Raw genomic sequence first — 15201 nt, 5'->3', positions numbered from 1 at the left:
CATGGTCCACTAGTATCTATAAACAGTGCCTTTGTGTGTTTGCAATACATTTCTTAAACTTCCTAAACAGTAAATATTTAGTATCCATAGTATCCAATCACCTCAAAAAAAAAATTATATTATGCCGCTGTAGAATATACATGTCAACAATGTCAATAAAATCAGCAGAGTACTTATCTAAAAACAAATGCTAATCACTACTGTCCAACAGAGTACTCTGTTTCAGAGAATCCCTCCTTCTTCAGGGACACGAACATGATTCAAATGAATTTGTTTCTAAACTTTCACAAAAAAAACAACAAAAAAAAAGAAAACACCAACAACATATTCCTCATACAATCTTCAGCAAATGGCAACCCCTGAAGCGGTCAGAAATGCGAGCGGATTTCGTCCATGAAGCCCTCAGGGCTGAATGGAGGACATCTGCTCACGTTGCTGACCGCTGCTGGAAACCCAGGAAGCAATGGTCACCAGGCTGAACAATGTACTAGGAATATATCGCACTTTTTTTTTTCTGTGAAGGTTTAGAAGCAAATTTTTTGAAGCATGTTCATGTCCCTGACGAAGTACTCTGTCAGACAGCATTGATCGACATTTATTATTGTCTGATGAGTACTCTCAATGCTGATTTGTTGAAGTTGTGGCATGCTATATTCTACAGCAGCTTTAATAGTAATATTTTTGTGGTAGTTGAACACTACCAGGAGACTAAACATTCACTGTTTCGGCAGTTTTAAGATATTTACTGCAAACACATAAAACAGTGGTTCCCAAACCTGGTAATGGAAGCACCCCAGACAGTCCGGTTTTCAGGATACCCACAATGAATGATTCATAAGATAGATTTGCATGCAGAGGAGGAATCACTGACAATAACGACACCATTTATTGGATATACCACTTTAAAGAGGAGGGAATTAATGATGTAAAGTGTTCATGGTGAACCGTATACAGCGGTGTGTTCCATTGAAAGTTCCACTCACCTACAGCTCTTTATACTGAATATTCCCATCTTCATTTACAAAATTTATTTATTAAATTTAAAAAAGTTGTAAGGTCTCAAGTATTTTTAAAGGATTGGTTCTTTCTAGTATACCATGGGGCTTATGTTCAAAGCACTTAGACTTACAAAGTTCCATAGATTACTATGGAACTTTGTACAGTCTAAGTGCTTTGAAAATATGCCTCCATTATTTCTGGGCAATCAAAAGCTAACTACTCAATATGACAGCATGTAATTCTGGAGACCACACCATTGAAAGAATATTAACAGGGTGCAGTTGTTCCAGAAAGCAGCTACTCAAATGGTCAGCAGTCAAAGCATATGGGAACGACCTAAAAATCTCAGTATGATAGAAACATTTAAAGATCTACAACAAATGAACAGGAGACGGGCCTGTTACAATTGAATGGAAACTCCAGAACAAGGGGGCCATAGATACTACCGCTTTCACTTCATCCTAAGGAAATATTTTTTTAAAGAAAAGATAGCAGATGCACGAACAGAGTCTCCCACTGAATAAGGTCACAACAAGAACGGCATATGAATTGAGAAAGCATGAGTCAAGAATGGAGAATCTGAGGGAGCAGAAAAAGGATTGTAGAGCTTAGTAGTTGGTACAGATGGGTAGACTGCTATAACTGTATTTCTGTAAGTATACAACCTTGCTGCTGAAGCAATGAATCAGTATCACAGTAGCATGCTTTTGACATGGCAATGTTTGTTACAACAGATATACAGTAAATGTAAACACAATATTGATTTTTTTTTGACTGACAGGGTATGATAATACTGTAACTCCCCTTTTTTTTTCACTCCAGGAAATACAGCCCAACCAGAGGAACTGGCAGAAAAAGCTGCCTGGAAAGAAGCCAGTATGCCTTACTGTGGAAGTGGGAACCACAATCAACGTTTTATATCGACAGGTAGAAGTGTTGTTAATCAAGAACAGCATATACAGCGACAGCTATCACCACATTCAACAAGGATTACTCTCTTCCTCACCCCCCCACAGTTTTACAGTTGAACAGAACTTGCCTTCCAGAGCTTCAATGGGCTTGTAGAAAGGTAACGGCACTCCCTAATGAGAAGAAAAATATGGACAAATTATTGTCAAATTCTTCAGCACAGCTCCTTTTCAAATTAATTGTACAGGAACTGCACCTGCCCAAACACCTTCACACAAATAAGTAACCCTTTGACTTCCCTGCAATCATGTGCCTGAGTCATTATAGGACAGTGCTTTTATACAAATTATACACAACTATATTCTCTTTGACTTATACTGTGTTAATAGGGGCTAGGAGTAACACAAATATTTAAAAAATGCAGCAGATAAAGACTATTAAGACCCTTCTTAGTCTGTCCATGTCCTCCTGGTACGTTTTCATAGAGCCCAATGGATCTCTGGCTTTTTGCATCTAGGGATCCATCTATGCTTATTCAGGCTTTCTTGAACTCTGTTTCCAATTGTATTGTGATTTTAGATTATCTCTGTTTTGTTGTGATACGTCTAGAATTGCAAAGATGAAATTTTGAAAAAAGAAATTCTTATTCCGCACTGTCTCCATACACCCCTTTTCCATGAAGATTTTTCTGCTGATTTGCTCTAAGTCTGCCTCCTTGAAGCCTCATACCACTACCTTTAGTTCAACAGCATTCATTTTATGAAAAAAAAATGTTTGCAACTTGTGTAGGTATACCTTAGACATCTTATTCTTCCTCATCTCTACTCTCAGACATATGTATTGAGGTCCTTCAGATCCTATAGCATTTGGACCATCTCCAGCCTGCTGATATCCTTTTACCATATGGTTTCCAAAACTGGAGAAACACCACCAAAGGTGGAGGAACCAGGACACCATTATGGAAAGTCACAAGGAAAATCAAGGGAGTAGGGTGTCCGATGACTCCTCTCGTTTTGTTCATTGGGCTGGAAGTGCCTAGTCTGGTTTATTGCAGTAAAACACACCTCTAAGATATCAGACACCCTACCTCCCTTGTTTTTCCAAAACAGGATACAACATTCTAGATGAGACCTCATACATACTGCATCATCACCTCTTTCCGGGGTCCTTTTACTAAGGTGCACTGGAAAATGGCTTACAGTAGTGTAGGTGTGGGTTTTGGGTGCATGCCGATCCATTTTTCAATGTGCCTGTAAAAAAGCCCCTTTAAAATATTTTTGCCAAAAATGGATGAGCAGCAAAATCAAAACTGTTACGTGTCCATTTTGGGTCTGCGACCTTACCACCAGCCGTTGACCTAGCGGTAAAGTCTCATGCGGTAACCAGGCAGTAATGACCTATGTGCGCCAAATGCCACCTGGCGCGCGTCCGAAAATAAAAATTATTTTTTTGGCCTCGCATATCGGCTGCATGCCAAAAATGAAATTACCGCAAGAGCCATGTGGTAGCTGTGTGGTAACTCCATTTTGGCATGCATTGGGTGCATGTAGAGCCTTACACAGCTTAGTAAAAGGGCCCCTCTATTAGTTAAACCTCTACATATGCCCTCTAGCATTCTTCCAGCTCTGGCCATCACTACCGCTTCATTTTTATCTTTACAGCATCTAATACAATCACCCTAAGGTCCTTATCTTTGTGCACATTAGTATCTCTTCACCTGGTGTACTGGGCCCTTGGGTTTCTGCACACCCAATGAATAACCTTGAGATTATTTGTACTAAACTACCAGGTCTTTACCACTTCTCATTATGTTTATTCCCTCAGAGTTAACCACTGTATTGCACATCTTTGTGGCACCTGCCAGAAAAAGCAAATTTTTTTTTCCAATTCCTTTACAATATCACTGTCCAAGACACCGAATGGAATCAACCCTAGGACCTAACCCTAAGGTGTTCCACGATCATCTATTAATCATTACCCTCTCTTTCTCACCCATCCAGGTTCTAATCCAACCTACTGCCTTGGGTTCCATCCTCCGGCTGCTCAGTTTACTCATGAACCTCCCATGTGGGACAGGATCAGAAGCTTAGTTTTTATGATATAAACATATTTTGCATCATATTTGTATCCAGAGTACTTTTCATCTTTACACACAATTATTCTACACAGTTTTCTTGAGTCATTAATGTATTTATACCTGAATATTTATTATTCTGCATAACATACTTCATACCTCATATTTAACCAACTTAACACCTTATCCTATGAAAAGAAGAAATATATAAACAAATATTTTAAAAAATGTTTCCGCTTTATCAAAACCAGTCCATCAACTTTTGGTCTTTGCCCCAGACAGAACTAAGATTCCTCAGAGAACACACTACAAACTCCCTGCACTGCATGGCATATTTTAGTAATAAGTAGGGGACTTACACACTGCCAGATTATTACCTCGTAAAGCTTGGACACAATCAGTTTCCTACCAGTGCTGTTAATGCCCTCCATCACCACAACCTGAAATCAAATTTAGATAAGAAATAGTCAGCCGAAGTCCATGCACCTCAACTTGGCTATGCTGTGTTCGGTAGGTTGCGGTTTTGTCTTTCCAATACAGGGAAGGAAGGCAAGAAGGAAGATGTCCACAATCTCTCCAAAACAATTACTGCTATGACTGGCTGTTACCTGTCCTGGGAAGAGCGAGTATTCCTTTAGTTCTGATAGATCCACTGGCACCTGCATTCCTGACGAGTGCTCCAGGTCCCCCTCCAGGATAACAGACTTGGAATTCAGCTTTCCATTGCTATCACACCCAATCTGTCCCAGCACTATGACTGGCTCCTGGGGGAAGAGGGGAACAATCATATCAGCTATCAGACATGTTTCCCCATAAATATGAGCAGCAACCTCATCTAGGGAAGTTTCAATGTTTCCTTTAATTCAAGGCCCACTAATCTGTGATCCCAATTTGCGCTACCATAAAAAGCACACAAAGGGGCTCATTTTGAAAGCACTTAGATTTACAAAGTTACATAGAGGGGCATAATCGAACGTCGCCAGCCAAAAAGATCGCCGGCGATCTATGTTGGCGGGAACCGTATTATCGAAAAAGATGGCCAGCCATCTTTTTTTTCTTCGATAATACGGTTTAGCCCGGCCAAATGCCTTGGAGCTCGCCGGGTTTGAAATGGCCGGGTTTGTTTTTCAGCGATAATGGGAAAAAATGCAAAATCCAAGGCATTTGGTCGTGGGAGGAGCCAGCATTTGTAGCGCACTGGTCCCCCTGACATGCCAGGAAACTAGCTGGGTACCCTAGGGGTCAGTGCGGTGGACTTAAGAAAAATCTCCCACATGCATAGCTTCCTTACTTTGGGTGCTGAGCCCCCCAACCCCCCCAAAAACCCACTACCCACAAATGTACAACGCTACCAAAGCTCTTAGGGGTGAAGGGGGCAACTACATGTGGGTACAGTGGGTTCTGGAGGGCTTCCATTACCAGCACAAGTGTTACAGGTGGGGGGGTGGGCCTGGGTCTGCCTGCCTTAAGTGCACTGCAGTACCCACTAAAAGTGCTCCAGGGACCTGCATACACACAGGCCTCTAGGATTTGTTGCTGCTGTATAACCTTGGCACACCAGTTGACACCTGAAGGCTAATCTCTTTGAAAAAGTCCTTTATTTGAATAAGCACGTTTACTCACAGTTAACTGCAGATCAGATGTTGTGCCCCATTGGCAAAGAGTCTACCTGGTACTGAGATTAGCAGTAGGTCAGAGCTGGCAGAATGGTGTACAATGCCCTCTTTCAGCCACATTCAAGGTAATAACGTTCTCTAACGTGGGTGACACATGAAAGGGATCTAAAACTGGCTTACAAAAATGGCCACTTCCTCATGGACTACCGGAAACAAAACAGGGCACACACTGACCCAGTTAGCAGGGGGGAAAAGCACCATGGGAGTACAGCCCAGTACCCTACACCCACCACAATGCATTGCTGATGTGACTCTGCAGGGCACCTAACAGAAAAGGTGTCACACTCCCCAGAGCCGCATCGCAACCAGGGAAAGGCTGTCAGAGGATAGAACACATTCTGCTGTCATGGAGGTGGGTACGGCATTTGAGGCTGGCAAAAAAGGTTTTTAGTTTTATTTTTTTAGTATGGGAGGGGGTTGGTGACCACTGGGGGAATATGGGGAGGTCATCTCCCATTCCCTCCAGTGGTCATCTGGTCATTTGGGGCACCTTTTTGAGGCTTGGTCGTGAAAATAAAAGGACCAAGTAAACCCGGCGATATACTGCTTATCGCCGTTTTTTTTTCCCATTATCGCCAAAAGCCGGCCATCTGATAGCCACGCCCATGCCCGCCTTCGCTTCGCCTCCGACATGCCCCTTTGAACTTTGGCTGGTGACGTGACGGGAAATCGGCGATGTTGCCAAAAAAGCGTCTTTCGATTATATCGATTTGGCTGCTTTTCCGAGATCGCCGGCCATCTCCCGATTTATGTCGGAAAATAGCCAGCGATCACTTTCGAAAATGAGCTGGATGGTAACCTATTAAACTTTGTAAGTCTGCTTTGAAAATATGCCTCAAAACCACTATTTAGAAAACTTCTATAATTTAATCAAAATTCACAATATCATTGTATCACCACTCAAAAATACACATGTTCAAGCACAAAAACAGATTAAAAAGCATCAACATCCTTGATATTTCTGCGTTTCCATTGGTTGCCCTTTCCTTATAGGGTATTTTTCAAGGTTCTTTGTTTGGTTCACAGAGCCTATCACACTGGTTTTCCTGCTTTTCTTTCTTTCTTGACTATTCCATACACTCCTAGGCAATTGTGTTCTCTACACTCCCACCCGGTTAGTTCTTCCTACTCCCAAACTGGCTCATTTGGAATCTACCCAGCACACTGCCTTTTATTTTTTGGGTCCAAAAATTTGGAATCACTTTCCACCGTTTATATGGTCCGAGTCTTCATTTAAGGTTTTTAAGTGCCTATTTAAATCTTTTTATTTTTCCTGAGCCTTTGGCATCCAACAACAGTGATCTGTCTTGTGTTCAGAGTTTGACTGTTGTAATTTAAATTTAAACATGATTTCTCTTGGATTGTTTGCTTCTTTCCTATCACTAATAGAATTCCTTTCTGTGTTTTTATTTGTTTTTCCTAGTTATACAATGTAAACCACTTTGACCTGCAGCTCCTTGTGACTCTGGGCAAGTCACTTAACCTTCCATTGCCCCGGGTACAAAATAAGTACCTGAATATATGTAAATTGCTTTGAATGTAGTTGCAAAAACCTCAGAAAGGTGGTATATCAAGTCCCATTTCCCTTTCCCTGTACAGAAAGGGTGGTATAATAAGTTTCAATAAACAAACAAATGTAACTTCATGGAGTGTCCTCTAGTCTTTGTATTTGTTGAAAGAGTAAATAATCCATTTGCACTTACCTATTCCACTCCATTCAGGATTTTGTAGACCTCTGTATCTCCCCTCAGCCATCTCTTCTCAAAGTTGAAGACCCCTAACCTCTTAAGCCTAAGCCTTTCTTCATGAGAGTTATTACATCCTCTTAAATCATTTTGATCACCCATCTCTGTACCTTTTCTAATTCCACTATATCTCTGAGAAGTGGCAACCACAATTGCACACAATACTCAAGGTGTGAGCGCACCATGAAGTGTTATTGTGAAAATTAGTTTCTTTCCTAAAGTGCAACAGAACAATCCAGGACAAGTGGGTTATGCCTGTCTACCAGCAGGTGGAGATAGAGGACATAGTTTCACTGTGCCTTAAGCCTCAATGCTCAGCATCACTTCCCGGTACACTGGTAACAAAGCAGAGGAAAAGAAGCCAAACCACAAAACAGCCCTGTAGATTATGGTTACCATATTTGCTCCCCCACCCTAAAAGGACACATGCCTCACCCCCCTTCACACACCCCACCCGCCCCCTGTCACATACTGCCCCACCCCTTTCACAACCCCTCCCCCCATCACACACCCCTAAGTGTGTCCTATCCTCCCCTCCCCTTTCTATACTGCCCTGGTGGTCTAGTGACCTCTTTGGGGCAGGAAAGAGCCCCCTCTTTCCTACCTGGAGCGCCTGCATACTGCTCCTTGCTGACTCCGGTCCTAGTGCCGATCCAAAATGGCCACCGAGAGTTGAAGCGGCCATGCTGAATTGGCGCCAAGACCGTCAGCAAGGAAGTAGTATGCAGGCGCTCCGGGAAGGAAAGAGGGGGCTCTTTCCTGCCCCTTAGAGGTCACTAGACCACCAGGGTAGTATAGTAAGGTAAGGGAAGTGGAGGATAGAACATCACTAGGCCCGCCCGCCTGCCCGTTTGTCGGCAGGCTGGCAAAACCCACCCAGTTGCTCGGCCATGTCCTTAAAAAAAGGACATGTCCGGGTAAAACTGGACATATGGTAACCCTACTGTAGATGGATCTCCTTCCTCTATCTTCAGAGCCCTCAATAGGCTGCCCATCCACATCTAAACAGTCAGGGGAAGCCAGAAAAAAAACACTACAAAATAAGCAGAATCTTCGAAAGGAGGGTTCCAGGATTGATCTGTTGCACTAAAGGAGAAAGAAAATTATCCGGTAAGAAACTAATTTTTCCTTCCTTAGCGTGGCAACAGATCAATCCAGGACAAGTGGGATGCACAAAAGCAATTCTCACGTAGGGTGGGACTTGGCCACTCCCGTAAGAAAGACCGATGCTACAAAAGAAGCGTCCTGTAACACCACCACATACAGGCAGTAGTGCTTTGCAAAAGAATGCGGCGAAACCAGGTAGCAGATCTGTAAATCTCAACCAGTGGCACCACTCAGGACTCTGCAAGAGATGCCACGAGCCCCCGAAAGGACAGCTCCCAAAGCAATATAGGCCGAAGCAATCGCCTCCTCCATCAACAGGAGACTGTGGCCTTGAATGCCGCATGGCCCTTCCGAGGCCCCGAAAACAGCACAAACAGATGGTCCGACACCTGAAAATCATTCATGACTGCCAGGTAGCGCAACAAGGCTGCCGAACGTCTAGCAGACGAAGGCAGGAAAAGTCAGACCCATAACCTACCCTACAAAAGGAAGGAAGCACCACCTGACTGAGGTGGAGGGAAGAAACCGCCTTAGGTAGAAAGGAGGGAACCACATGGAAACAGCCCCCTCTGTGAAGACCAAGAAAGGATCCTGACAAGAGAGAGCTTGAAGATCCAAAACCCTGAAAGCCGACACAATAGCAACCAATAGCCCTGAAAGGGCTCAAAAGGAGCCACCTGAAGGCCCCCACAAGACCAAGTTAAGATCCCACTGTGGCTAGCTGGGCCCCAAAGAAGGCTGTAACAGATTTGACACCCCTCCCCCCAGCCCTGCAGAAAGTGGACCATGTTCGGATGGGAGGTCAACGATGAATTGTTCACACCCTATCCATCCCTGCTCTCCCTCCCACCCACCCCATATCCAAACTGTTAGGTTCTCAGGTTCAAAACATGCAGGCACGGACTCTGGAGTAATCCTGAGCTCTTGGGCTGCTGACGAGGAGAGGCAGCAGCAGGCAAAACCCACCAACCAACACTGGGCTAGAACGCACCGGACTGGTACACACTGAACTGGAACACATTGGACTGGAACGCACCGGACTGGTATGCACTGAACTGGAACATACTGGACAGGAACGCACCAGACTGGTACGCACTGAACTGGAAAACACTGGACAGAACCTAGGCTTCACCTACACTTAGCCGCCATTCCCCGGGGGTTGAGCCCCCGGGTGCAGGTAGCCGGCAGGGCTTGGAGGAAAACTGGTACTGGAACTAGCAGGCTGGAACACCAGGAATCAGGATAGAAGTGAGCACAGGCACCTAGACAAAAGCAGGGCAGACAGGGTTCAGAAGTGCCCACAGGCACAGAGACAAAAGCAAGGCAGACAGGGGTTCAGAAGTGCCCACAGGCACCTAGACAAAAGCAAGCAGACAGGGGTTCAGGGTACTCAGACAGGAGGGAAGGGAAGCCAAAAGCAGACAGGATTCAGAAGTGAAGTGCCACCAGGCACCCAGACAAGAGCAAGGCAGAAGTGCTAACTGCACCAGGAATACAGGGTTCTCAGTCAGGAGGGAAAGGGAGCCAACAGGACTGGAATCAGGATAGGATTCAAGGCAAGCAAGACAACGCAGAAGTGCTAACAGCACCAAAATACAGGTTTCTCAGACAGGAGGGAAAGGGAGCCAACAGGACTGGAATCAGGATAGGATTCAAGGCAAGCAAGACAAGGCAGAAGTGCTAACAGCACCAAACACTAACCTGGACCTTTGGCGTTTGCAAAGGCCCTGAATGGAAGAACACCACTTCCTTATCAAGGGCCTGACTGATGATGTCACAGCTACAGGACTCAGGCAGAAAGCATACTGAAGCACAGAGAGGCTCAACACACACAGGTGCAGTATAGTGGAGTAATTAGAGCCACGCTGGAAGCAGCCAGCACACAAAGACAGAGGCAGAGCTAACTCAGGCAACACACACAAGTGCAGTATAGTGAAGCAATTAGAACCATGCTGGGAGCAGCCAGCATAGTGAAGCAATTAGAACCATGCTGGGAGCAGCCAGCATACAGAGACAGAGCTAACTTAGGAAGGACAGACAGAAGCCAGCTAAGAAGCTGACCACCAGAAATAAGGTAAATTTGAGAGGGGCCACGACCACAATTGTAACACAAACAGAAACTACATTCACTTAAAATGAGCGAGTGAGGTTCCCCCGGAGAAATGACTTCATCTCACAATCCCTTATTGCTGTAATGCCTTAATACATTGCTTTTTGGAAAACAAAAACACTCAGGGAGAATCTGGATTGATCTGAGTACAAGGAAAAGAAAGCCACAGACAGAATCCCCTTTTTAATGACATAAAACCCAGAGCTAGAAAAATTGAGAAAAATCATAAAAGATCTACAGCCACTACTCCAGGAGGATGAACTACAGAAAGAGTAATCCCCATCCCCACTAGTGCTCGCCTTCCGACAGCCACCCAACTTAAAACACAAACTAGTGAGAAGCAAGCTCCCAATAGAAACTCAAAGAGTGGCACACATCCTTGCAATATATCCAGCTGCAAACTATGCCAAAAAATTTTACAGGATCCCGTGGAGGGGCATAATCGAAAGGGGCGTCCAAGATTTCCTGAGAATATCCTCGCGGGACGTCCTGGCGAAGGGGCGGGGAAACCCATATTATCAAAGATAGACATCCATCTTTCGTTTCGATAATACAGTCGGGGACGCCCAAATCTGGAAATTTAGGTCGACCTTAGAGATGGTCGTCCTTAGACTTGGTCGTTCTGATTTTCGGCGATAATGGAAATTGAGGATGCCCATCTCAGAAACAACCAAATCCAAGCCCTTTGGTCGTGGGAGGAGCCAGCATTCGTAGTGCACTGGTCCCCCTCACATGCCAGGACACCAACCGGGCACTGCAGTAGACTTCAGAAATTGCTCCCACGTGCATAGCTCCCTTACCGTGTGTGCTGAGCCCCCCAAAACCCACAACTGTACACTACTACTATAGCCCTTATGGGTGAAGGGGGGCACGTAGATGTGGGTACAGTGGGTTTCTGGTGGGTTTTGGAGGGCTCACATTTACCACCTCGTCACTGTTATACTGTGGAGTTTCAGGAAGCAATGACATGAAATCTCAAATTGCAGCGGCGACTCTGATTCTCGAGGTTTTCTAGCTTTTCATTTATTTGCTGTACTTCCGTGTGAGTAGACTTTACTTTTATATCCAACATGCCCAAGGTCTCTTCACGATCTCCAGCCAGCTTCTTCTACCCTGTGACCTCTCTCTAATCTCACTGCGTAGGTCAACACCCAGGGCCGTCAACTCCTCCCGCACTGCTTTTATGCCAGATTTAATTTCCTTCATCCAGTCCTGAATTTCTGAAATCGGATCCTGGTCAGGCGCTTCAACTGTCTCATGCAACGTAAATAGTTCCATCTGAGACGCGATATATCTAGCTCCACCGAACTGGCTGGAGCGACACCCACCTCCACCATGCGGTGTGGCCCTGTTTTTTTGGTGTAAGCAAACTCCGTTAAATTTTGCAATCGTTGCTTGCCACTCATCCAGTCAGCATTGTACAGCGATAACTGCAGCAAATATTCAAAGTTAGAAGAGAATTACTCTCGATTACATAGGTTGCGAAGAAGATTGCTGCAGGGTTGTTTGATGATGTCACTTCCTCCCACATGCAATACTTTTAAAACAAATAGGAGGAAATATTTTTTCACTCAATGAATAGTTAAGCTCTGGAATTCTTTGCCGGAGGATGTGGTAACAGCAGTTACCATATCTGGGTTTAAAAAATGTTTGGACAAATTCCTGGAGGAAAAGTCCATAGTCTGCTATTGAGACAGACATGGGAAACAACTGCTTGCCCTGGGATTTGTAGTATGGAATGTTGCCACAATTTGGGTTTCTGTCAGGTACTTGTGACCTGGCTTGGCCACTGTTTGGAAAACAGAATACTGGGCTAGAAGGGCCATTGGTTTGACCCAGTATGGCTACTCTTATGTTCTAAATCATAGTGCTTTTGAAGTCAGGGAAAGATCCCCTACAACCAATATCCCTATTAAATGCTGAGGTGAAATTATTTGCAAACATTTTAGCTAACAGATTAGCACAAGTCTTACCATCACAGATAGCGGAGGCTCAGGCAGGTTTCATTAGGGGCCACACAGCGGTTAAGAATATGAGAACCTGTAGGGGCACAGGCCCCTGTCTATATAAATTCAAATAGAGCTTGGTTAACAAGCCTCTGACAATTCATACTTCAGACAGTGCTTCACACAGCATGAACTTTGCTTTGAATCTACAAAAGGCCTGTATTTCAGCAAGAAAATACTGGTGGCCCACTTAGCTGATGCAATCACTTTGCAACCATTGCATCAAATATCTTGTGCAAAGATAAGCACTTTTTCTTTACCTTATCTTTGAGCACAGTGTCCCTCTCAGAACTATATAAAAAGAGGTATTCCCAGGACAAAAAGTCATCTGGTGCTCTTATCAAATCCAAGCTGTCATTATCTGGTGTTCCTATCAGCTTGTGCACTCCACTGAACAACTCTACTCATCTTTCCATCGCAGAACACTTCAGAGCATGTCCTGGAGCCATGACTATCCTGCTGATCTGCACCTTCATCCTGAGGTTGTATAAGCACAAGCTCTGCTCTTGTTGTGGGGTAATAAGCTTGTGGTCCAATTTACAGGGAGTGTATGCATTTTCTCTGAATCTTTGCTAAGAACATTTGTCTATTAATTCTTTTTGAGCTACCTAGCATTTGTACATAAGTATTGCCACACTGGGACAGACAATCAAGCCCAGCCAGCATCCTGTTTCCAACAGTGGCCAACCCAGGTCACAAATACCTGGCAAGATTAAAAAAAAAAAAATTCAATACATTTTGTGTTGCTTATCCCAGAAATAAGAAGTGCATTTTTCCCAAGTCATTTTAATAATGGTCTATAGACTTTTCCTTTTGGGAAGCCGTCCAAAACCTTTTATAAACCCCGCTAAGCAAACCGCCTTTAACACATTCTCTGGCAACGAATTCCAGAATTTAGTTACATGTTGAGTGAAGAAAAAATTTTCTCCAATTCATTTTAAATTTACTACTTTGTAGCTTCATCACATGCCTCCTTGTCCTAGTATTTTTGGAAAGAGTAAACAAAAGATTCACATCTACCCGTTCCACTCCACTCATTATTTTATAGACCTCTATCATAGTTCCCCTCAGCCGTCTTTTCTCCAAGCTGAAGAGCCCTAGCCACTTCAGCCTTTCCTCATAGGGAAGTCGTCACATCTCCTTTATCATTTTCGCCGCCCTTCTCTGTATCTTTTCTAATTCCACTATATCTTTTTTGAGGTGCGGTGACCAGAATTGAACACAATATTCGAGGTGCGGTTGCACCATGGACCGATACAAAGGCATTATGTGTTCGTTTTTGTTTTCCTTTCCTAATAATACCTAACGTTCTATTTGCTTTCTTAGCCGCCACAGCACACTGAGCAGAGGATTTCAACGTATCATCAATAATGGAAAGATTTTGGAGATTGTTTTTCAACTCTGCTTTGGCCAACAGTACACTCTATTTGACCAAAAATAACTTTTTCTTGTTTTTCACTGTTCGTTCAAAAAACAAGTTGGAATGTAAGAAGATAAGGCACAGCTCTAATTAATTTGGTATGTGCAGGGGAGGTGGATCATGTTTCGAGTTCAGGCTGGCCACCTGGACAGAAAAAACATGTGACCACAATGCTCACGCACAGTCTAATTTTCCTTAGCTCTGAAAATGAGTTCTAAACCTAATAAAACGGTAGGCCTCTTATAGTGAAATCAGAAGCTCATCTGTGGGTAGACGTATCGCGCAGAGACCGTTCTTGGTCAAGAGACTCCTGGCTATTGCTGTAAACACGGTGCTTCTCCAGCTGATGACAAGAGCCTGGATGTAGTTATACATGACCAGTGATGAGATGTATGTATGTATGTATGTATGTGTATATATATGCAGTGCACTCCACTTAAGTGCACATCGGATAAGCGCATGCTCTGTTTACTTGCATGCCATACTTCGGTCCCATTTTTGGCACCATCAATTTCTATGGGGACAAACTTTGGTTTAGCGCACCACTGATAATTGCAAGATTTGCTTTTATGCATGGTTTAAGACTGCTCCTCTACAGGTAAGACTCCGCATAAGCGCACGCACCGAGTATGGAAGCCGATTGGCGCGTGACAACCAACAAGATTTCAAATTTACCGCCCCTTGAACTGCCACAGGCAGAATAAGCGAAAGAATATTGTTAGAGTGTACACTGGGGTCGTCTTCGTCGTCGCGGAACTGTAAGACTAACACTGGCTGAACGAATAGAAGTTCTTAAAAAATTAGAAAACAAAGTCAAGCATCTATTGCTAAAGAATATGGTGTCAATCCCAGTCAAATTTCACGTATCTTGAAGCAAAAAGACCAGCTTCTGGAAGACTGGCAAAACAATACAAATCCACAACAGAAATGAAAACTGGCGGGAAAAGCTGAGGAGGTAGAAGATGCTCTTCTTTGGTGGTTTTCTCAAGTCAGGAGCAGACAGTTTCCTGTCAGTGGTCCACTGCTTATGGAGAAAGCTAATCAGCTAGCTGAAAGTCTTGGACTAACTGAATTCAAAGCCACTGTTGGATGGTTAGAAAGATGGAAGGAAAGGAACAGCATAAAATTCAAAGAAACAGCATGGTGAGAAACAAG

General features: G+C 43.9%; 1 protein-coding gene across 1 annotated transcript in view; it reads right to left on the bottom strand.

Annotated features, from left to right (window-relative positions):
* Nucleotides 1–15201, bottom strand: part of POLA2 (DNA polymerase alpha 2, accessory subunit) — a 164551-nt gene that overhangs the window by 84402 nt on the left and 64948 nt on the right. The window contains 3 exon segments of the mRNA XM_030219771.1: nucleotides 2039–2081; nucleotides 4360–4422; nucleotides 4591–4746. Coding sequence (XP_030075631.1) covers nucleotides 2039–2081; nucleotides 4360–4422; nucleotides 4591–4746 — 262 coding nt within the window.

This window comes from Microcaecilia unicolor, chromosome 11 (assembly GCF_901765095.1).
Source record: "Microcaecilia unicolor chromosome 11, aMicUni1.1, whole genome shotgun sequence".
Taxonomy (NCBI): Eukaryota; Metazoa; Chordata; class Amphibia; order Gymnophiona; family Siphonopidae; genus Microcaecilia; species Microcaecilia unicolor.
This window is presented reverse-complemented; position numbering and strand designations above follow the sequence as displayed.